Raw genomic sequence first — 25,636 nt, 5'->3', positions numbered from 1 at the left:
TCTTCTTGGGTTCCTTCACAGTTTTCTCAATCTACAAACTGAATAACTCCAGGGATAAGACAGAATCCAGTGTCAGTTTCTTCTCAAACACTGCATTCATTTCATGTCCTCCGACTCTGTTAACTGTAGTGTGGTTTCTGTAAAAGTTGTAAATAGCCTTTTACTCCCTGTATTTAATTCCTTCTAGCTTCAGAAATCTACATTTATATTAATGTAAATTTAGAGAAAGCTTTTGAAGAACTTGACTGGACTACACTGTTTGAAATTGTGAAGGCAATCGTAAGTATTGGTACAATATTTTCCGGTGTCGACACTTGCAATGCTCTCCTTGCAGTTGGTAGTGTTGTGAACATGGAAGGAAAGGTCTTCAGGTTGAGGAGAGATGGATATTTTCGTTATTGTAAGAAAAGACAGCCATTTTTCTATAAAAGTAAAAAGTTTAATTCTCTTGTATTGGAATGTACGAAATATAAAACACAATGCGAGAGACGCGTGAGGACGAGCGAATAAATTATAAATAAATAAATAAATAATAAATAGTTATAAATAATGGGTACGTGTGGACAATAAATAAGATGACTGGTGGAGGATGATTGCCCTAAAGCTAATACTGCGGTTCGACAGGACAGGCGCGCTGCAGAGAGCGGCGAGAAGGGGAGATTCTGTATCACAGCCAGGAGCGAGCCGCGGGGCGGCTTCAGTCGTGGGGGCGGCGCGGCGGCGGCGGCGGCGGGGGCGGCCGCGGGGGCCGGCGCTACGCCTGCTGGCGCCGCTGCTGCTCCTTCCGCCTCTTGTGGCGCTGGCGGCGGGGGGCGGCTGTCGTGTTCTTGCTCTTGGCGCCGCGGGTCGCGTCCTTCTTCGGCTGCTTGCTCTTCTTCTTGAGGTCGCGGGTCACCTCCTTGAGCACCTCGCCGACCACCTTCTGCCAGTCGGCCAGGAAGGCCTTGAGCAGGGTGAGGTAGGTGCGGTCGCGCAGCAGCAGCTGCGGCGTGCCCTGCGACGGCTGCCGGTGGCGCACCGCGTCCACCACCTCCTCCAGCTGCGGCCGCTGCACCTGCAGCCGCACCTTGCTGTCCACGATCGCCTTCTGCGCCGCGCACTGCAACTGCAACCAGAGAGGCGGCCGCACGTCACAACACAGAACAGCTGGACGTATGTTCACTACTAATGATTACGACGGCCGGAAGAGTGCGGCACCAATAGCTCATGCTACATGTACCACCAACAAGCGACTGAGGAAATCTATTTTCCAGGGACCACGTCTCAGCTACGTTACATACTTCATTAATCTACCAATTGCTGAACGTAGATCCATATTTAAATCAGTTGGCGTTTGTATCTCCTGATGGCTTACAAAATATGACATTTAGAAAACTCACTCATGTTGTTGTATACATCTATACCGTCTACAAGCGGGTTGAAAATCTGTGCTTGAAATTTGTTTTCTTTTGAACTGATGACAAATTCCTGGCTGGGAGGCAGTTTCAGATTTATCACATTATATCTCTGAAACTGTTCAGTTCATATGAATTAGGTATTTTCCAATGAATGCAACAAAACCTCGCTCAGCAATACATCTTTCCAAAATTTCATATCATACAATGTCCGTTAGCAGCTTCAGAAAGGATGTTGCTTTCTTTTTTTATGTAATGTTCAACTAGAAAACGATGTTGCTTTCTTTTTTTTTATGTAATCTTCAACTCGTAGTTGTATTAGGTATTAAAATCACCATCTCCCACAAAAAGTACGTAATAATTCTGAAATTCACGTGTGGCAAAGACCTCTAAGATGCCTCGAAGCACGTGAAAAATCTGTTCTCAGCTATAAACAAGATTGGAGTCATGCTGTGCCTTGAAATAAGCGAAATTTTCGCTTCCCGGAATATTTAGCAGTTGAGAAGGGGGAGGCAGTGCTTCGCGCAGCGGAAGTAGCAACAAAGAGGGAGCGGACCACGGCAAGTTTCCAGCGGTGTATTTCTAGCGGGAGCTGTCAAACGCCAACTGAGTTAAATAGTAATCGTAGGCTTCCACTGCCCCTGTTAGTATCAATAAATTTTTTCAGGGTATGTAACTACATTGTCAATAAATAAAATTCTACGACGTTTCGGCCACTCAAAGCGGTTTGCTTACACACTAAGGAAGGCCATCTGCAACAGTGGGCAAAACGTCGGAGGATTTTATACGTTGACAATGCAGTCACATATCTTGAAAAATTTTATTGGCACTAGGATGAGTAAGATTACATATATAAATGGTTTCTACTGCATCTCTAGTTAATTAAATTATTATGTATGCATCGTAAAGACATCTCCAATGACTTGAATGAACATGTATATATCGTAAAGGAATATCTGTTCGTTCTTTCACCGGAGACTGTTGTTGAAATACATTGTGAGGTAATGAAAGGGTCACGTCCCACATAACTGACGATTTGTCGTCTTCATTTTCCACTGTATGCTAATTATTTGGTTTTTTATACTCCAAGATGCGCATACTTCCTAATAAATATATATTGACGTTTCAGATTACACAAGAGGCCTATATATATATATATATATATATATATATATATATATATATATATATATATATATATACGCTGGCAACACGCCACTGTTCTCGAATTATTAACAATATGTGGCTGATATTTACGTAATTGTTTCGCTGGTTGTTACTGCTTAAAAATGATGTCTAGGCATGTGTTTTCGGGTTTACGAGTTACATACAGATCTATACCGTTTACCGAACGGTAAAGTTGCGAAATCAATATTTTGCCTTGTAACTGATTTCTTGTACACAGTTCCTACCACAAAATTTCTTGATTATTTACGTGTACATGAATGACGCTCATTTATCACGAGATAAAGTTCCATGTTTGCCCATATTAGACTATCTTACTTCATTATCTTGGGATTATTGTAGTACAAACGAAAACGTATATATATATATATATATATATATATATATAAGTGTGACGTTTTGACATTATAATGTGCATGAATACCAACCGATCAGTTACATGACGAAAACCCACAACGGATGGACAACGTGTATTGTAAGTATTGTGACAGCGTTCGGTTGCTTTTGACGATTTCTGGCTGAGTGTTACTGATACAGTTTTGTAAATAATTAAATGCTTTTTCGTATTTAGAGGGTAGGGTAAGTGGAAGACGACATCCACAAATTCGGTTTTCAAGCCCTAGACTAGAGAGAGAGAGAGAGAGAGAGAGAGAGAGAGAGAGAGAGAGTGTGTGTGTGTGTGTGTGTGTGTGTGTGTGTGTGTGAGAGAGAGAGAGAGAGATTGATTAGAAACTCACACTTTTGAGCTTGCTGCGTATCTCGGAGAGGAAGTGGGCGCGCGTGGCGAGGTCCTTGTGCAGCAGCAGGCTGCTGGCTGCGTCCCTCTGCAGCCACGCCACGGTGGCCAGGTACTTCTGCACGCCGTCGTGCACGTGCTGGAGGACGTGGGCCGGCTGTAAACAGACGAGGACATGGCTGTTAGTTCGGTCGCCACATTGAACATGCAGTTGCTTCTTTGCCCTATGCCTTAACACTCGATTAGGCGCATTCCTAATAGGTACACGGATCGTTGCTATAGATCTGAGACATCCCAATGAGGAAAGTGGATAATTTTGTTAAATAAAAAAAAAAAAGATAGCACACTTCTCATTCAAAAGCTGGAACATGAGGAACGATTGTCATTTTTTACATATTTATTGAAAAATAGAACAGAAATTTGAAAAAAAGTTAACATGTCGATTGGAAGTGCTTCATCAGTTGTTTCATTTCCCATGAATCTGAGAGTTAAGAACTACAAATTGAGTTAGTCTGCTAACCTTTTGATGACATGTACATGAAAATAAAGTCTCTGGTAAAGCGTGGACCTTGGAGATCCAGCGCGACTAACCGAGTGTTAATGTAATTGTTGTCGTAGCTAGGAGGAAATTGTGATGTCGTGATCTTACCTTTTCGGGAAGTGTCAGCCCTTGGATGGTGTCCTTGTAGTGGTTGTACTGGTTCCTTGGAAGCCACTCCATGTCCATTTCAATTTCTTTCAGCTGCAAAAGAAGAAAGAACGTTAGAACGATTTTTTTTTTGGTGAATTTCGCTTATGTTAAGGAACTTTTGGGGTTGGGCAGAACACTCTTCCAGGAAACTGTAATTAATTCAAAATGTACACTGCAACATCTGTTCTCGCGCCGGATGCATTCTGCAAGACGATAGCAGACAATTTTTCTCTTTTATAAGTGCGATACAAACAGACGTCTGACGAATAAACATTTTTATAACTGTACATATCTTTTTTTTTTCAGCGAAGTGTGCATTGTGGAATGAAACTTTTGAAGTATGCTGTTCGAGACGCCTATTAAAGATGAAGTGGACGGATAGTGGCATTTACTAGGACTTTTATCAAAGAATTCGTTAGGGAATAATGTCAATGAAAATAATCAAGCGAAGACGACCCGGATAGGAAGCCACAAAATACCCTAGAACCAGTTCCTTGTGAACATCGTTGAATGAGCAATACAAGGAATGACAACGCTAGGTAGATCATGGATGCACTTTTGAAAACAAGCCGTAGAGAATGAGGGAATCAGTAAGTATACCGCGACGAGGGAATTAGCTTGTCATAGATCCAGATGGAAGACGGCCACTTAGAGGTTGATGATGAAGTAGGAGACATTGCGGTAATATATTTCTAAGTGGAAAAAATAATAATAGAAATACTCGAGAAACTTTCTTGGCAAAATTTGTTTCTAAAATCAAATAAGGACCTGACTAAAAAAAATTGGTGCTCAAAGGCAAGGTTATCAGCAAAAACTGATCAAAATAATGTGGTTTCATCCTGAATGCATGTAGCGAAAACCAGTAATGTGTGGCAGGTCACTGTATTCACAATTAGACACCAGATCAATATTTACGAAGTATTGAATCCAGTGTTGCGTAAACAGTAATATACCGTGTGTTTGCAAGGACATTTCATAGAGTCTTGGCACCGTGGAAACCATAAAAGTTGCCATGACAAACAGTACCTAAATATCAGCTATATAGGAGGTGGCAGCTACATCACAGCTAATAAGAGTATTTGCTAGTAAGAAAAGTGAAGGGAGGCTATTCGTGAGTGAAAAAATATGAGAATTGTGTTTGGGCATGTCAGAATCCTTTCAGAACATATTTATTCGTTGAAGCTAACATGGACGCAATAAGTGAGCTTTCACCTCAAGATGAAGTGGAAGACACTGAGGCAGCGGACTGAATCGGGTTAGGACGAGAACGGCGTGTATTCAGGGTGGAGTGGTTGCGTATGCGACAGGAGCGGGTACTCACCCCTTCGTAGACGCTGCTGGCTCGATCCCACTCCTTCTTCACGCTGTTGAAGGTGCCGTGGAGGTAATTTCGGAACACCCTGAGCACCTTCTTGACGTTCTTCATGTTGAGGACGCCTGGGGCGTCCCTGTATATGCCGCAGGGGTCGATCCAGTCGTCCGCCTTGTGGGCGGCGGGGGCGGCAGCGGGGGCGGCGTGGGTGGCGGGAAGCAGCGCCGCTGCTGCCACCAGGAGCACCGCCAGCGCTGACCGGCACCTCCTCAGGCTCTCTGCGGACAAGACAGCGCACTCTCACTCACACGCCCACAGTGCACGGAAAACATTTCAAGAGAGGGCACAGAGCACACACTGCGTGCCACGTCATCTTTTTGGAAAAACTTGTCAAATTTTCAAAATTGTACAAAAAATTCGAGAAGCGTACTAAAAATCTGGACTCGACAAAATTTTCATCCGTACGCACATTCACAGTAATCTATTTTTCCTTGTTTTCGGTACAGCACTGACGGGAGGCTAACAACACTATTGAGTGTGTAGTTTAATCACAAACACAAATTCACTGTTTTTCAGAAGATCTTGAGCACCATTTCGGTTGTGTGCTTTGTATACATGTTTTATTGTGCTGCAGGTGGTGTTTTCATGTTTGTAATTGGTTTTCAGCCCTAAGTAGTCATCATTTTTATTCCACGAACACTTGTTTAGAAATATAGCTTTCTATCTGATGTTACATGAATTATGCGCTCCGTGCTACGTATCCAATGCTAAATTATGCACCAATACTCAAGTCAACAAATACTCCCACCCTCTCTCTAACGAATTGCAATTTTTTTTGTTAGCAGTTGCACTTCCTGTGGCCTAACGCAATGAATATCACGATAGCGCTTATCAAAGCGAGATATGTAAGCACTCGAAAAAGAAATCGTAAATTGCCATATACGATATAATATGCACTAAATATAGTACCAGTCACGACGTCGACGAGGACTAAACACCAAAGAGCTAACACGCTGCGTTATGTACGAATCCACTGCGCCAAAAACGAAAAAAAATCTACAACATTGTCGAACTCGAGGACTCACACAGCTTAGCTTTTCTACAGAACGAAGAGTAGTGCGAACATGCCTCAAAGTCACGAGGCTCGCTACTGAACATCGTCGAGTGAAATATCGCAGCACAGGGCCTCGTAGCTCACTGCACGCTGGACCACTGGCATAAAAACGTCACGGTTGGTAAATTTTCACATACCTATATGTAAACACCAGCGCCAGCATTCGATGACAACAAAACAAGTGAACAAAAGATGAGTGAACAGGATAAATCACCAGCGGAAATACAATTTCACCATCAGTGTTACTAAAAATTAAGTCGTGAAGCACGTCGATTAATACGCATAAATCTGAAATGAGATATCTTCTAAAGAATGTTTCCCTGCACGGTAAGAGGTTATCACATGACCTGCTGCTACAACAAAATGCACCTAGGATGAAGAAGGTAATCCTTTACCAAACCACTATTTAGTGACAACTAAGGTCAGATTAAGCTCAAACGGATAGTCCAGATCCGCGTGTGATATTAAAATAATAGCTCACTTTCCCCTAGTTCAGTGAGATTAGCGTCTGCTACGCGCAGCATTCTGCTTTCTGTTGTTTCTGGACTGAGCAACCGACGTGTGTGACATGTACCCATGCCAAGAAGACGTGATCACAGTTTGACAGGAATCAGTCGCGAAAATTGGCATCGCTGCGTCATCTACTGTGTCATGTAGTAAGGCAGACGACAATGTAAGACCTCACGAAAAATTTAACGTACCTGGCGACGAAATTTCTTTCGAAAGTAAACAGCGGTTATCATTTGTACAGCTACTGGCGCATTTAAGACTAAAAGAGCTAAAATTTCCTCTCGCGGTCACGCAGTGTTACACGTAAACACAGACAGCGAAGATACAACAGCACTGCACTGGTTTCCGAACGAGCGGTCCACTGTCGTCGGGATGTCAGATCGCGAGCAGTCCGCGTTGAGAGGTGAAAGGCGCACGAGCGGACTAACCACCGCGCAGCGACGGTATGTGGTTGACACTCACCGGGCGTCCTCCGGCGTTCACTTGCACACACGCCCCCGTCCCCGCCCCCACACGACACACAGTAGCTCGGCGCACAGTGGTGTAGCCTAGCGTCGAACGCGACAGCGGCCGCGACCTCGCGGCCCGGCGGTCGCCAGCTGACTGCCGTCTCGCGATCGGTGCCTACCTTTATCTGCTTTCACCGTGACGCGTGCTGCGGAGGCGGCGGCGGCGGCGGCGCTGTGTCGGGGGCGCTCGTCAGATTGCACGTGCCGCGTCATCTCGTGTGGTGTGCTGTCGCTGAGCCGCCGGCTCTCGGATTGACTGCCGAGCCTCCGAGCTGAAGGCTTTTATAGATGCAACGTTGATTTCCGAGTAGCGCCCGTGACGCAGGGCGCGCGCCCGCCCCTCCCTGCAGCCTCTTTCATTCATGCCTGCGGTTTCCCCGTCGGCTGCCCCCCCACCACGCCGCCCGCACTGGAGGCGGGAACTGGAGGCGCTGGCTGCGCGCATGCGCGGCGCCGATCTGCCGGCAGACCTGTCTCGCCGCCACTTCTGCAACTATGACGGCGCTCCGTCTGGGTGGGTGTCCACCCTTGCGACTTGCATCGGCGCTTCATCACCTCCAAAACACCGTTCAGTCTGACGCCTCGGCTCACCTGACTCATCAGTTCTTGCGTTACATTTCTACTCTCTTCGCTAATCATTCTCTCATTTCGCTATCTCTGCAGTAGATCAGTAGTTGTCTATATAAATAAACACCCTAAAAATATAAGCGTCGAGATCAGAAAATCAGCCAAGATAAGCTAAATTTGGAATACAGTTTTGTGAGGGAAAAACAGGAAGATATAACTGTGGTATCGATAGCAACGATGCCACAGAATAGTTTCTCAAATTGGCACTGCTACAGACACAGACGACAGCGCCCTCTATCCGGTGCAGTCAAGGTCTACGAGCTCCGCGACTGCTTCAGCCCATTTCGTCAGGTCCAGACAGCTAGGACACTTCGCTTCAACATCGCGCCACCTTGCAAGTTATGTAATATGTTTGCATATGTTATCCGCTAGTAAAGCTGCCTAAACTGTATCTGCAGTAGCGAGAGATTAGTACCTTTTGCCGGCCTGGGTGGCCGACCGGTTCTAGGCGCTACAGTCTTGAACCGCGCGACCGCTACGTTCGCACGTTCGAATCCTGCCTCCGGCATGGATGTGTATGATGTCCTTAGGTTAGTTAGGTTTAGGTAGTTCTAAGTTCTAGGGGACTAATGACGTCATCAGTTAAGTCCCATAGTGCTCAGAGCGATTTGAACCATTTTTTAGTACCTTTTCCTGTTCCTGTTCCTTACCCACGCGCCGCCTCACAGGCGGGACACAAAAATAACGGCGGTGGGCAATGAAAAAATCTTAACTCCACTTGTCTCTGAAAATCTCGTGATTCCAGGAACCAGTAACTCCATTATCAAACAGAGATTAGAGATATGAAAGTCCATCAACTTCACTACTCTGTCAATAACTAGCCGTCTATCATAATACTTCCGTATGTAGCAGCATTACATGTACCGCATTACATATATTTTTAAGAAACCGTTTTGGCTTCTCCTCCAAAATTTAACAAAATGGAGTTATGAGGTTTTCATTGCCTACCGTCGATGAACGGAAGTACTAGAAACCCGTAAAATGAGGTATTATAAGGGGCTGCTGAAATGCTGATGGATTAATCCGTGTAAGGAATGAAGACATCCAACAAGGAGAAAAAAAAGACAAATCAAGACCATAATTACTTAAAGTGATAGAATGGTTGGGCACATATTAAGCCATGACTCCTTTTGAATACTATGAAAGGAAACAATCGTAGGGGCAGACATAGACACGATTACGTACGACAGATCACCGATGAATAGTAACGCTGAAACGAAGAGGATACCTCAGAAGTGACCTCGACGGATAATTGATGCCGGCCGGGATGGCCGAGCGTTTCTGGGCGCTTCAGTCCGGAACCGAGCTGCTGGTACGGTATCAGGTTCGAATCCTGCCTCGGGCATGGATGTGTGTGATGTCCTTAAGTTAGTTAGGTTTAAGTAGTTCTAAGTTCTAGGGGACTGATGGCCTCAGATATTAAGTCCCATATGCTCAGAGGCATTTGAACCATTTTGAAACGACAGCTTGTTGCGATTTTTAATTCTTATTGACGGTTCTGATTTCCGATCGTCATCGTCCGAAAAAGCTTCATACTGCTGGATGACAAGCATACTGCCCCTGAAAACAGGAGTATCATCCACTGTAGGCAAGAGACTTAGTCATTCCTTCTTTACCACTCAATCTTCGACTTTCTAATTATGCCTTTACTTCTACATGTACATCCATACTCCGCAAGCCACCTTGTCGATTTTTGTGCCGTTCATCTATTAAACTTTATTTCTGCTGTCTGTAATCCACCGACTCTTTATTTTTCATTGGAAACCACGTAAAGTAGAGAAAGCCGTGGTTTTGTAAAACATCTCATCCTGCTTTCCTAACCTCTCTCTTTATTTTTCAAATAGTTCTCTGCCCATTATTATTGCTGGTCCTCTAAATAGCATCGCTTTAATCTCGTCGTCCCAAATACAAACACTGTTCCCCATCTTTTCTGTGAGACATTATTTTTCTAGCTCTTCAACCTGATTTATTTGCCGGGCTTTGTGGCCGAGCGGTTCTAGGGGCTTCAGTCTGGAACCCAGCTGCTGCTACGGTATCAGGTTCGAATTCTGCCTCGGGCATGGATGTGTGTGATGTCCTTAGGTTAGTTAGGTTTAAGTAGTTCTAAGTCTAGGGGACTGATGACCTCACACGTTAAGTCCCATAGTGCTCAGAGCCATTTGAGACATTTGATTGATTTATTTATTTATTTGCCGATTCCAGTAGAGGCTGTAGACAAGTCTTCGGTGGACATAGTGAATCATAGGGCGTATGATGGCACGGTCACGTCAACCCTAGCAGACAGTGGCCATCGTGCAAACCGCCCAGTTCGCCGCGCCGCTTGGAGTGAACAACAACTGGAGCACATGTGTCTAGTTACGTGCGCTTCGGCTTTCAACTACAATGTTCCAATGTGTGTGAAATCTTATGGGACTTAACTGCTAAGGTCATCAGTCCCTAAGCTACCACTACTTTACCTAAATTACCCTAAGGACAAACACACAGACCCATGCCCGAGGGAGGACTCGAACGTCCGCTTTCAACTCCTCAGCAATACGGAGAGACAACTCAACTCATCTAAGGTATACAGGTACGCAGCTCGTGGTCGTGCGGTTGCGTTCTCGCTTCCCACGCCCTTGTTCCCGGGTTCGATTCCCGGCGGGGTCAGGGATTATCTGTGCTTCGTGGTGACTGGGTGTTGTGTGATGTCCTTAGGTTAGTTAGGTTTAAGTAGTTCTAAGCTCTAGAGGACTGATGGCCATAGATGTTAAGTCTCATAGTGCTAAGAGCCAAAGATACAACGCAGAGGGTGACTGAGCCGTCAGCCAGGACACAGCAGCTTCAAAAATGGTTCAAATGGCTCTGAGCACTATGGGACTTAACCTCTGAGGTCATCAGTCGCCTAGAACTTAGAACTGCTGAAACCTAACTAACCTATGGGCATCACACACACCCGTGCCCGAGGCAGGATTCGAACCTGCGACCATAGCGATCGCGCGGTTCCTGACTGTATCCCCTAAAACCCCTCGGCCACTCCGGCAGCTTACCCTGTCAGTGGAGGACGCGCGAAAAGGGCCCAGCAATGCCACGCCTCTGCAGGGTTCCAGATCCGCGGTTCCTTCGCGGAACAGATGCTGTCGCCGGCCGGCGTCGTGTGTCAGACCACTTCCTGTTTTCCTTTTTCCCCGTTTCTCATATCAATCGCCTACTTGCACGAAATCGCGCGGAGATAGGGGAAGTGTCACGGCGTGCGTGACGTAGGAGCAGGGAGCCGGCAGTGGATCCTCCGGGAGTGGAGCTCCGTGCGGTGCACGCACTTTGCGAGCGGAATGTTCCGCGGCGGCGCGCCGTAAGAAAGGAAGCGGAGTGCGGGTGAGTCAGCGGGCGGGCGCGCCGGCGATCCGTTGTGCAACCGAAAGGCAATACGGCGTGGCGGGCCGCGAGGGCGCTTATCGCCGGCCCGCGGCAGGTAGGCAACCAACCGCTGCGCCGCATTCTTCGCAGCGGTTTCGTCACGGCCGCCGGCGGAGTCGTCAGAGGGCCTCCACCGGTCCCGGCCTGCTCGCGTAACTGTCGCGCCGCGTCACCTAGGCGACGGCCACTTAGCGGTCCAGCCTTGTCTTGCAACCTTTAAACCTCCGACATTCACTAAAGAAAGCGTTGTATACCAACAATCAGGCAGTCAACGCCAGTAGCTCTCCGAGGTTGTTCACGGACCAAGTAACTCTATCGAGTGTTACGAAATAGTTTTGCAGAGAACGCTACCAGTCACAATATTTGCGTTGCCGCAATTACACTGAAGCACCGAAGAAACTGGTAGAGCCACGCGTATTCAAATACCGAGGTATGTAAACAGGCTGAATACGCGGCTATGTAAAAGTGTCTGGCGCAGTTGCTAGATCAGTTACTGCTGCTACAATGGCAGGCTATCAGGATTTTATTGAGTTTGGACGTGGTGTCACAGTCGGCGTACGAGAGATGAGACACAGCAACCCCTGACGTAGCGATGAAGTGGGGGTTTTCCAGTACGAGCATTTCATGTGTGAGCCGTGAATACCAGGAATCCGGTAAAACATCAAATCTCCGATATCCTGCAAGAACGGCACAAGCGAGACTCGTTCATCGCGACAGAAGTGCAACCCTTTCGTAAACTGCTGCATATGTGGGCCTTGAGCACTATGGGACTTAACATCGGAGGTGATCAGTCCCCTAGAACGTAGAACTACTTAAACCTGACTAACCTAAGGACATCACACATATCCATGCCCGAGGCAGAATTCGAACCTGCTACCGTAGCGGTCGCGCGGTTCCAGGCTGAAGCGCCTAGAATCGCTCGGCCGCACCAGCCGGCGCTGCAGATTTCCATGCTGGGCCAGCAACAAATGGTAGTGTTCGAACCATTCAACGAAACATTACCGATGTTGGCTTTCTGAGCCGAATATCCTTGATGAAATGAAATGTCGTGTGGCTAGGGCCTCCCGTCGGGTAGACCGTTCGCCTAGTGCAGTTCTTTCAATTTGACGCCACTTCGGCGACCTGCGCGTCGATGGGGATGAAATGATGATGATTAACACAACACAACACCCAGTCCCTGAGCGGAGAAAATCTCCGACCCAGCCGGGAATCGAACCCGGGCCCGTAGGATTGGCAGTCCGTCACGCTCACCACTCAGCTACCGGGGGCGGACAATATCCTTGATGAATTCACGACACACAGTGGTTAGCACACTGAACTCGCATTCGGGAGGACGGTGGTTCAATCCCGCGTCCGGCCATCCTCATTTAGGTTTTCCGTGATTTCCCTAAATCGCTCCAGGCAAATGCCGGGATGGTTCCTTTCAAAGGGCACGGCCGACTTCCCTCCCCATCCTTCCTTAATCCGATGGGACCGATGACCTCGGTGTCTGGTCTCCTTCCCCAAAACAACCAACCAACCAATTCACGACACAAATGTTTACGCCTCTCCTGGGCCCGTCAACACCCAGATTGGACTGTTGGTGACTGGAAACTTCTTGCCTGGTCGGACGAGTCTCGTTTCAAATTGTATCGAGCGAATCGACGTGTACGGGTGTGGAGACAACCTCATGAATCCATGGACCATGCATGTCCGCAGGGGACTGTTCAAGCTGGTGGAGGCTCTGTAATGGTTTGGGGCGTGTGCAGTTGGAGTGATATGGGACCCTTGGTACGTCTATCGTCGTATCTAATACGACAGGTGACACGTAAGCATCCTGTATGATAACCTGCATCCACTCATGGCCATTGTGCATTCGGACGTACTTGGGCAGTTCCAGCGGGACAATCCCACACGTCCAGAATTCCTACAGAGTGGCTCCAGGAACACTCTTCCGAGTTTAAACACTTTCACTGGCCACCAGACTCCCCAGACATTAACATTATTAAGCATATCTGGGATGTCTTGCAACGTGCTGTTCAGAAGAGATATCCACCCCTTCGTAGTCTTACGGATTTATGGACAGCCCTGCAGAATTCATGGTGGCAGTTCCCTTCAGCACTACTTCAGACATTAGTCGAGTCCATGCCACGTCGTGTTGCGGCTCTTCTGCGTGCTCTCGGTGGCCCTAGAGTATATAAGGAAGGTGTACCAGTTTGTTTGGCTCTTTATAGCAAATTTACTACCGGAACAACGCGTTTCGAGATACAGACCTCACCTTCATGTTACATCGCCAATACAAAACACTGACTTGGAGTGTGTGTTTATGACGGCTTGAACTCTGCTGGGGACATTTTCAGTTAGGTGTCTGAATGTGTGTGTAGGAATGGCAGCCCATTCTTCCTCAAGATCTGAAAGGAGAGAGCGTAGTGAAGTTGGACGCTGGGGTTTGGATCTACGTTCTAACTCATCCCACAGGTGTTTCATTGGCTTCAGATCGGGACTATGGCCATGTCAGTCCATTTTCAAAATGTTATTGTCCTCAAACCACTGCCTCATTGGTGCCGCTTTGTGACAGTGTACAATTACACGCTAATACAAACTATCTTCATCTCAGAACTGGTCCTACACAGTATGCAAATGCTGCAAAATATCTTACTATCCTTCTGCACTTAGCGGTTTCTTAAGCGTAGTAAGGCCACGACACCTTAACCTCAAAAAATGTGCCCATACCGTAACACCATCTCCTCCCTGCTTCTTTATTGGTACTACAATACATAACTTTCACTAGGCATTCATCAAACCCAGGCCCTTCCACCACACTGCTGTAGGGTATAGCGTTACACATCACTCCAAATCACTTGTTGCCAGTCATGCACTGTCCAGAAGTGTTGCTTTTTACACCAGCGCGAGCTTCGCTTTGTACTGACTGGAGAAATATGTGGCATAGGAGGAGCTGTAGTCCATAAAACCCCTTTCTTTTTAACTCCGTACTAACAAACTCACAAACAAATTCAGCCTCTGTACTGAAGACCACAACAAAAACTCACAGTTATTGTGCTAGCTGAACTGTGGGCAGCACTTTGCAACCCACGAGTTGTTCCTTCTTCCGCTGATTTCTTGTGATTTATTACATCCACCCTTCGCAATGCTCGACGGTCCCTTTTCGTCAGTACATGATGTCTGTCTGGTCTTAGTTTAGTCGTCCTTGTACCCTCTAGTTTCCACTTCACAGTCGTATAACCAACAGTAGATCTTGGCACCTTCAGAAGGGTTGAAATGGTCCGTCTACATTTGTTACAAGACCACGTTCGAAGACACTGAGCCCTGCTGATTGACCCATTCTGCTGTTACTGTTCGTCTAGTGACAACACAACACAATCCTCTCCCACTCCCCCACCCCCTCCCCCCCCCAATCTCCTTTTATACTGGCAGATCCGCATTTCGTGATTTCAGCCATTATCCTCCTTAATGCGAGTCTAGTGCCTCACCAATGCGCCACCTCGCTCCATTTCTTCGTCGACTCGGTACCATTATCAAGTAGGATTAACAGAATAAATAGCGCAGAGTCAAATAAGAGCTGCAACATTCTTCACGGATTTGATTACTGAGCGCGACAGCTTCACAGACGTGTCAATAGCTCTTAGTCGCAATAACACATGCCAGACAGCCCTACTATCAAAATTCTTTGACTGCACCATCCGATACCAGACTTCTATCGCATACCACACGTATTTATTGCTGTGGAGTAATTAGTGGTATACACACTCGTACATACTGGTTCCGACAATCGAACTTGCTGCGTACCACCCGACAGCAGAAGGGGTATGCGGATAATGATGAAGTAATCAGTGACTATTGAACCACTGTTTGACGTATGACAAGAATTCGACACTGAGTCAGGGAGTAAATAGTAGAGGTGTTGAGATAAAAGTGTACGTAATCCACAATGAGTGTTCGACATCTTCCACGGCCTGGTTGTGCTACGTCTCCAAGTTATCTCGCGATCTCCTTGGTGACGTACATAGCAGTGGCTACGCTGTTTTCCTGCTTTACGAACTGCTCCCCGTTTTTAACTGCGTTATGTAATGGCATTCGCCCAAGCAGCGCGGCGCGGACACCTGTTGAAGACCACGCGGCCGCAGAACGCTGCAGGCTGCCCTTGTTCCGCTCAGCAGGTCCTGTCCTGCACGCGGCAGGCGGGTTGCCTACACCGCAGGCGATACGTTGCCCCCGAAGCCACGGCGTGCCGTAACGCTGCCGCACACTTTCTTTCCACGTACCGAGCGAGATCTTCGTTACATGCATTCTCGTCGCAGACGCTGCAGTTCGAAACTGCTAACAAAACCGGACATCCTTGATCAAAGTAGAGCATACGGAACTCGAGTTCTTCACTTACGCTATCGTCGGCGCTGTATTGGCAGCCGTTCAGAAAGAAGGCGGTGCTGGCATACTGTTAAATACACTGAAGGAAATGAAAACTCTCACATCTCTTACACTAGTCCAATATTTATCAAATTTTCTGGAGATGTTCGTCACATAGTTGATATTAGACGATTACAATTAATTCCATTTTGGAACTGTCGCCCAGCATCAGTACGACATGCGGCCCCCAACGGCTCTTGTATTCTTTGTGGCATGGAAGGAAACAACCTCCGAATTTCACCTTGAGGAATTCCTTGCCATGCCTGAAACACATGCTGAGTCAGTTAATGGTAATTATTGAATTGAGGCGGGAGCTGGTACGCACGCGGAAGGTTGCACTGCAACTACGTTCCAAACATCCGTGCAGGGCTCGTACCTCGAGTTCTATTGGCAATAGAAGGTAGTGTCAAGTGTTTCGAAAAGCCCTCGGGCTAGGGACCATTTGTGTACCCAACAGAAGTCTCGTCTTACTGTAAATATCCTCGCAGCACAAAGTTGTAATATTACACTCTTCCTCTACCTTAGGTAAATGGAGCAAATCGGTTGGTTCTTTTTGCATTAGATGTGGTCTACAAGGCGCCATAAATGACCTCGTGGAGGCACCATTAAGGTCATCGGCGGTTCATGAAAATACCCGAAAAACATGTTCTTCGGGTATGAGAACGGAGCCGCTGATTCCAAGTCGGCTGTATACAGCAAATGGCTGAAATTTTTACGATATATTCCTAAAATACACATGTTGAACAACTTTGAAAATTTTCTTAAAATATTTATCCGTTTCCGAGATACGGAGATTTAAAGTTACTCCAGTTGTACATGTAAAGTACGCATGTGGAATCTCGTGTGAGGCAAAAATGTGGGTTATAAAGAGTCGTAGCACGGAGAAATATGCTGTAATGTGGCTCCGTTATCATAAGAAGGGTTCTGAAAACCCGAAGTTGTTGTAGTACTGAAGCACATGTAAAATATTTGCGCACATAAAATCCGGTCTTAGGGTGCAACTGAACACAGTTTGCGATATTTCAGTTTCATTTAAGTAAACTATCAAAATTTTACTGTTCCATGAAGTTCTGTTTACATGAACGAAATGCCCTGCTGTAGCATGGAAAAAAAGAGAACAGCGCAAAAATGCTCCTATCGGAGAACAAAAAAGGCGAACATATTCCTGTTTATTAAAAGATTCCAAGTTAAAAGTAGGGTACCAGCTGCCTCACTCAACCTTCCTCAGCAGCTTCACAAAAGTTTTGGCACGCAAAACTATTCGCGCTTTTTTTTTTGTTGAGAGAGAAGGAGACAATGGCAGTAGGAAAGGGACTAAAAAGTAATTCATATTGGAAGATTAGTAGACAGTGGTTGTACAATAGGAAAAGCGAACGACACAAAAGCAGTGTGAGAAAAAGAGAGGGACACAATGGCAGTTGAACACAGTTGACAGTGACAGAACAGTGCTAGGAAAACAGTGAAGGAGGCAGTGCCAGTGGCAAAGGAATAAAGAGGAGGAGAAAGTGGAAATGGGTGGGAGGCATGATAATGACAGACAGGGTCTATGACAATGACAACGTGAAAGAGAGATGTTGTGACAGCGATAAGAGACAGTAGCAATGGGAAGGAATGAATGAGATAGTAGCAGTAAGAGAGGGCTAGACGGAGATGGTGATAGTGAGGGGAGACAGTAGTGGTAAGACAGAACGAAGCTGTGAGACAGAGAAAGTTAGAGAGATAATGATGATAAGTTGGGGTGAATGAGTGAGTGAGAATCAGCAAGTGGCAGTGGATGGGTATGAGCGACTTACAGCGGCGGACTAGTGGATGTGAGCGAATTACAGTTGGGGGAGATTGTGGGAGTAAGAAGTGGGTTGCTTATTAAGAAGTGCGGGAGTATGTTCGCATAACAAAATTTTTTAAAGTCGCTGAGTGAGACATGCGTTACGCCACTTTTCAGAGTGGAGCATATTCACCTCTTTTGTGCTCCCATAGGAGTATTTTTCTCTGAGGTAAGTGTACGATTTCCCATCGAATCCTATACATGAATTTGAATCAGGGGACAGGGCAGGTCAGACAAATATCCGTGCATTCCTCAAGGCGTTTGTGGTGTGTTGTCCTGCTGGAATATACCATTTATTACTGTGACAGTGAACGGCACAACAACTTTTACCGTTCTTGCCGCATGTTGGAGAGCATTCAGCCTCCTTCAGCAAGTACCAAATCAGTCTCGTTACTTTATCGGGAAGCTTCGCAAACGTGATTAATTGAAGAGGTACAGATCTCAAGAGTCGCTGCTTCCTGTGATCCTTCACCAGGCTACATAGATCCCGATGTAACCAACACAAGCAGAAGCGAAGACACCACAGAATGCCACTCAACCTTCCAGCTGACTCTGCCGCCACATCACGGAAGTCTCTGAAGTCTGTGGAATGAAGTCAGCGGAAAACGACTCACGGCAATTCAAGATTTGAACCCATCTGGCTGTAACCAGTGGTTGACGACTAGTGGTGACACCTTGACTGCAACTTCTGCCAGGATTTCAGCCATTGTTATCCACCTATTCGTCAACCCCTCTGAAGCCATCCGTGGATCTTTCTCTTGCGAGCTTCTTTGGAAGTATTCGTGGTTGCTCTCCTTGCCAGACCGTCCATGTTGTATGCAGTTGTTGTACCGCCAGCAACTACCTGTGCGATCTGGCGACATGAAACTCATACGACCCTCATGCCAACGATTACACCTTTCTCAGTGTGCCGAAAATGGCGAGAATTGGCACGTGCGGATTCTCGCCGCTTGCTCTGTCGCGATCTGTACCTGAAATATTGCCACCACGTATTCACAACATCATTCACCTGCTGGAAATTCTTTCTTCTCTAGATAAAATACTGAAAATAACGCTGCACAAGAATGACATTTTAATGAACGTATAGCACAAGCATGGTAATTGAGAAGTATCGGTTTGCTGACGTTCGGTCAGGCATTCCCATGCAGCAACATTTTACATTATCGTCAGTGTATACACTGATGTGACAAAAGTCACAGCATAGCGATATGCAAATATAAAGGTGGCGGCAGTAACCGTACACAAGATATAAAAGGGCAGTGGAATGTCGGAGGTGTCATTTGTACTCAGGTGATTCATGTGAAAAGGTTTCCGATGTGATTGTGGCCGCACGACGGCAATTAACAGAGTTTGAACCCGGAAAGGTAGTTCGAGCTAGACGCATGGGACATTCCATTTCGAAAATCTTTAGGGAACGCAGTTTTCCGACATCCATAATGTCAAGAGTGTGCCGATAATACCAAATTTCAGGCATTACCTCTCACCATGGACAACGTGTGGTGTCACCGCCAGAGACCACACTTGCTATGTAGTATCCTTTAAATCGGCCGCGGTCCGGTAGTATACGTCGGACCCGCGTTTCGCCACTATCAATGATTGCAGACCGAGCGCCGCCACACGGCAGGTCCAGAGAGACTTCCTAGCACTCGCTAGCGATGGTTCACTGACTTCTACGCTCTCATTTGCCGAGACGATAGTTAGCATAGCCTTTAGCTGCGTTATTTGCTACGACCTAGCAAGGCGCCAGTATCCGTACTATTGATATTGTGAATCATGTACCATAAAGAGCGACGTTCTCCATGAATGGATTAAAGTTAAGTATTCCACCAGCTACGTCCGTTTTTCTCAATTCTAATTCCCTTGCCATGTTCCAAACCTCACGCCAGCCTGCGTGAGCTAAAACGCGTGCATTTCGGCCTCCTTTACCACCCCTGGTTGGCTCTCTTGCCAACCACAACACAACGCTATAGCCGACGATCTTCACTTAAAAGACTGAGAGTAGTGACGTTTCCGTAGAGTTGTCAGTCCTAACAGACAAGCAAGCAATACTGCTTGAAATAACTGCAGGAATCAATGTGTTATGTACGATTTATGTGTCGGTTAGGGCAGTGCTGCGGAATTTGGGATTAATGGGCTACGGTAGCAGACGACCGACGCCGGTACCTTTAGCAACAGCTGGACTCGTAACCTTATCGGTTGGACCTTACACGACGGGAAAACCCTGGCCTAGTCGTATGAGTCCCGGGTTCAGTCGCCAAGAGCTGATGGTGGTGTTCGAGTGTGACGCAGACCTCTCGAAGCCATAGAACGAAGCTGTCAACAAGACAATGTACGAGCTGGTGGTGGCTCCATAATGGTGTGGGCTATGTTTACATGGACAGGACTTGGTCCTCTGGTCCAACTGAACCGATCATTGACTGGAAATGGTTATGTTCGGCTACTTAGAGGCCATCTGCAGGACTTCATGGTCCCAAACAACGATGGAATTTTTATGCATGACAATGCGCCATGTCAGCGGACCACAGTTGTTCGCGTTTCGTTTGAAAAACATTCTGGACAATTCGGGCAAATGATTTGGCAGGCCAGATCGTCCCTGGTGAGTCGCATGGAATATTTTTGGGACATAGTCGAGAATTCAGTTCTTCTACCAAATTCTGCACAGGCAACGGTTTCGCAATTGTAGACAGATATAGTGGCAGTACGGCTCAATATTTGTCCAGGGGAATTCCAGGAACTGGTTGAGTTCATGCCACGTCGAGGTACTCCACCACGCCAGCCAAAAGGAAGTCAGACACGATATTGTAGGGGCTGTCCCGTGAATGTTGCCTGAGTGTAATTCATGAGTATCCATTCGATCGGTCAAGCTTTTCCACGGAGTAACACTTAACATGTCCCTGGTTCACCTTGACAGAGTAATGACGTTTGTTCAAAAGAATTAAACTGTTCAATGTTACGTGTGTTACATGTCCACGAAGCTTCACCAGGCTGTGACAAATTGGGAACTGAAGTAAGAGACACACAAGAGGATTCCGTACCACCAAAACTATGCACATCTCTCGCAGACGACACCGTGTTGTGTGGAGAGTACGATTGTCCTGTCGGATAATTTTATGAATAAAAGAGTCTAGATCATGTACTTATCATTTAACATCCAGTTTCATTCAAATTAGGCCATTCTCTGAACTAAAAATAGAAAAAACGAATAATAATGCATTAGCTATAAGAAGCAGTCGGATGAAAACGAGACAGACGGAAAAAAGTAAGTAAACTATTTCTTATATCAAAAGCTTTCATGATGAATAAATTCGCTCCAGCTGTAATTGGCAAGTTCTTTGTTTGGATAAAACCGTACACACCAGCCGGGTTTCAGGAAATAAATCACATCTTCAGGTGCTACAAAAAATAGATCATATACAAAATTCCATATAAAATTAACTATCATTCAAAGGGTCCATACAAATGTGAACATCAGCTCACGCCCTGATTGCGTACGAGAAAATCGCACCAGTCATGCAAAAAATGCAGAAAATTTATCGAGCAGTATGCGAGATCCGGTGCGGGTGAGGAATGAAAAGGTTATCTCAGTCAACAGGCACCACACCGGGTAAATAGAACCTAACCAAAAACGCCTTGACTGTAACAGCTAACAGCTGCCAGCCTAACGTAGCCTATGAACCAACTGCGACCGACTAGGCATGTGGCATGGGCTTTAAGTAAAATGGAGGCATACATGCCGCAAATTCCAATTTGTCAACCTCAAGTGTAGCTTACCATGTAAATGCCCAGCCCACTGCATATTATGGAAGCCCAGGATGACCGATCAGCAGGCTACCGTGCGAACCGCAATGAGACGCGTGAGAAGAAATATACGTCAGGGAGTGTCCGCCACCGGAAATAATACCGACGGCGAGAGGGACCACCGAAGAAATCATAGTTGACAGCACGGCCGCAACCACATATTTTCTCGCAAACGCCACTCTCAGCTAATAGCGCTAAAACCACTTACGTTATTAATGGTATTAACTGAGGTAGACCTGGTACAGAGCAAACAATAAAACCAAGACATGCAATGTATAATGCAATTGTCAGGAAATAATTCCGCAAATTAAACATAATACTGGAAGATATGACAATATACCGAATACGTCATATTAAGAATGCAAGGCTACGGATGCAGATAGCGCAACACAACGTATAAGGTAATCTACATGATTATGGTGCACAAAATCTCGAGTAACGGAGAAGCCACATGACACGCAACATCCAAGAGCAGAGGACGAGATGTTATACCCCTCAACTAACGCAAAGTTGACAGAGCACGACAATCTATTATAGTGGAGAACGCTACTGAGCCGTGGTGCGCCTTTTATGGCATACCAGCCCTTTGGCGCGACGCTATCGATTACCCAGCTGTAATAGGATATTTATCCCTGTTGTGATCTCGCAGGTTTTTCGCGCTCGGGGCAGTTCGTGTTGGTTGGACTCGCTACGAGGCACAAGGACGTACTTGCGTGGACGAAAGAGGAAAACACGCGTGCTCGGCCAGCAGCGGCACCGCGGTCTACCTCGTAAGACGGTTGCGAGTTTCTGATGAACCTGCCTGATGTCAACTGCGGGCGCTGTTCGTCGCATTGCTTCGGTTCCTGTTTTCTCGGAGAGACCCATCCCTGGAGACCATCTCGAACAACGCTCTCCATCGAAGGTGTAAGCGATTTTGGTGCCTTCGTTTCGTTGAATGATTTGCGTTGCAGCGATTGTATTTGTTGGCTCAAAATTGGCTGTGAGTACTATGGGACATCTGTGGTCATCAGTCCCCTAGAACTTAGAACTACTGAAACCTAACTAACCTAAGGACATCACACACTTCCACGACCGAGGAAGGATTCGAACCAGCGACCGTAGTGGTCACGCGGTTCCAAACTGAAGCGCCTAGAACCGCACGGCCACACCGGCCAGCTGTCCTAATGTACGTGTTGTTGAAGTAAGAGCAGCTGGCAGAGTGTGTAACCGCATGGAGAGCAGCAGTTAGTATTTCTTTTAAAAATCCTCTCGTTGGAATACTATCAGGAAGCTGATTAGCACGAAGGTGTATGTGTCTTATATTTTGGGTTTTTGGGACAGTATCCAGAGGTTATGTAATGTCTGTATGAGATTTTTAGTGTATTTTGATTGCCATCAAATCGACGTCCCTTGTATACTGCTGTAAAATATGGGTCACTTCTATTGAAAGCACTTACCCAGTTATTACTAAAGACTCGTATTCTGTAAACTAAGTCATTTGTACGTAGTTCCTTTATATTCGTGCATTTATTTGAATGCGCTCACTCAGTATTAGAGCAATTACTTCTTCATTTATTTTGTTATTTATTGATCTCTTAACTTATATTAATTGCTGTTTGATCCGTATCTTCTGCAGTCTGTTTGTGTTCTAGTTTTCTGCGAGTTGAGGTGTGTGGGAGCGGCACCACGTTCTGCTTCGGTGCACAGAAGCTGTGACGTGTCGTCTAATGGGAAGTGACTCCCGGTTGGGCCCCGGGGTTTAGTTGTTGTTTTGGACGGCTGGTCTGCTGCTTCCAGCATTTTAACTGAAGTCACCTTTTGCCCAGGGCAGTCTGGCGTCACTGCCCCTTTGGTAAACATTTAACGTGTTCCATGTATATTAAAAAAAGGTTTTTTTATTTGTTTGGGAATGAATTGTATTAAATTGTAACTTGTGTTGCTTGTGTTATTTGGGTTCTTAACGAACTGGTATGCGGTTCATAAATCACTTTCATACTCCAAATCTCTGCTCTTTTAAAAGTAACATTTAAGAATTTCGGCTTTCTGTTTCCAATTTCTCGCAGAAGAAACAAGACACTGACAAAACGTTCTGACGTTATTTGTATAACTTACGTTCTGTTAGTCCAAAACAAACCAGATCTTGATCACGTGAACTGTACTCAAAAACAGTGCGTACAATTCTTTGATAAATATACTTGGGTAGCAGCAGTTTCCAGAGTTCTGTCCCTTTGAATCACCTACGTGAGTATTCAACTTCATACCTCCACCAGAGCTGTTGAAAATAGTTTCGGCGATATTGACTCACTTGGCGTTACGAAAAATTACGATTTGACACCAAATTAATAAATCGTACAGTAGTGGCACAAAAGTTTTCGACGGGTGGACGTAGCCTTTCAAAATATTTCGAGTTTTTATTGAAATGAAACACTTCAGTCGACAGTTATGTTGTATATATTCATGTAGGCGCTACTGAGTGAATAACAAATCATTCAGCTAACAATAACGCAGTTTGCGCAGTGTCATACATTTTATTATGTGACCGTGCTGCTCTTGACATGCGCTGATCAGTCAAAACATTACCATGACTTCCCTCCGCGACACTGAAACCCACCAGGTGGCGTTGTTGGCACTTGAAACAGTAAGGAGAAGAGACGAATGGAAGTCACGATATGGGACTTAAATGCCGAAATCCATTGGTATAAGCGACTTTGACGAAGATAAGACCTTCTCGAGATGTCGCCTAAGGACGAGTATCTCGTAAACTCCGAAGCTGGTCTGCTGCTCGAGTGCTACTGTCGTGAGCATCTAACCGTGAAACCACGATTGGGTTACAAGGTGTCGGACCTCCATAGCCCATCACAGAACGTAGATGTCGGAGTCTCGCTCTGTGAAGCAGAACAGGCTAGGACCTGTACAGATCTGACGACCGCGTACAGTGGTGGTGCAGCAAAACTGTTTCCCAGGCGCAATGTTCAGCACACAATGCTGAACACGGGCTCCGCTGCAATCGACCCCAACATCCTCGACGTTGACAGTTATGACTGCAATGGACACGGAACCACCGAGACTGGACCCTGAGTCATTGTAAACTTGTTGCCTGTTAAGTGAATTACGTTGCTTGTTTCCCCGCCATCCAAGTGAACGTCTGCTCGAACCACGGACGAACGTTGTTGGAGTCAACAATATGCTGTCGGAAACATCAACCTAGGCTTCCAAGGGACCTGTGGTAGTAATCTAAGGCACGATTACAGCTGTGAAGTAGGTAAACGTTACTGCGGACCACCACCTTCACGTCTACCACGACAGGTTTGCATATTCCAACAGGATAGCTGTCTTTGTCGCAAGACCTTAACCATGCTGCAGTCACTTGAGGAGCATGTTGGTAAACTGATGTTGTAGCCACAAAATTAGGCTGATCTGAACCCGATGCAACACATCTGGGATGCTATTGATCGCCAGCGTCGCACCCATAAACACCACCGGCACGTAAATCACGCGATTTGCATGATCTGTACACAAACAACTGGTGTCACATGCCTCCGGGAACCTACCAAGGACTTGTGTAACCCATGCCACGGGCAATCGCTGCTGTACTGCGTTTCAAAGTGTGACAATCACGGTGTTAAGCAGGTGATCATAGTGTTTTGCCTTCTCAGTGTACGAGCTTAACACGCTTGAGAACAATTCGTAATTGTACCGAAATTCGTTTCGTGAATGAAACTGCAGGATAGTTAACATCTGCAGCAAACACCACTGGCCATTAAAATTGCTACACCAAGAAGAAATGCAGATGATGAACGGATATTCATTGGACAAATATATTATACTAGAATAGACATGTGATTACATTTTCGCGCAATTTGGGAGCATAGATCCTGAGAAATCAGTGCCCAGAACAACCACCTCTGGACGTAATAACGGCCTTGATACGCCTGAGCATTCTGTCAAACAGAGCTTGGATGGCGTGTACAGGCTGAGCTGCCCATACAGCTTCAACACGGTACCACAGTTCATCAAGCGTAGTGACTGGCGTATTGTGAAGAGCCACCATTCACCAGAAGTTTTCAATTGGTGAGAGATCTGGAGAATGTGCTGGCCAGAGCAGCAGTCGAACATTTTCTGCATCCAGAAAGGCCCGTAAAGGACCTGCAACATG

The 25,636-nt window shown here is 46.2% G+C and overlaps 1 protein-coding gene across 1 annotated transcript; it reads right to left on the bottom strand.

Moving 5' to 3' along the window:
* Nucleotides 1–417: 417 nt before the first annotated feature.
* On the bottom strand, nucleotides 418–7,664 carry LOC126267629 (uncharacterized). The gene is made up of 6 exons (XM_049972927.1): nucleotides 7,587–7,664; nucleotides 7,405–7,552; nucleotides 5,328–5,596; nucleotides 3,965–4,057; nucleotides 3,317–3,472; nucleotides 418–1,105 (listed from the first exon to the last, which is right to left on the bottom strand). The coding sequence occupies exons 1-6, from the start codon at nucleotides 7,662–7,664 to the stop codon at nucleotides 755–757; spliced, it is 1,095 nt and encodes a 364-aa protein (XP_049828884.1). The 3' UTR covers nucleotides 418–754.
* Nucleotides 7,665–25,636: the final 17,972 nt, after the last annotated feature.

Source organism: Schistocerca gregaria, chromosome 4 (assembly GCF_023897955.1).
Source record: "Schistocerca gregaria isolate iqSchGreg1 chromosome 4, iqSchGreg1.2, whole genome shotgun sequence".
NCBI classification, from domain to species: domain Eukaryota; kingdom Metazoa; phylum Arthropoda; class Insecta; order Orthoptera; family Acrididae; genus Schistocerca; species Schistocerca gregaria.
The sequence above is the reverse complement of the archived record's forward strand: the minus strand, read 5'-3'. Positions and strand labels throughout refer to the sequence as shown.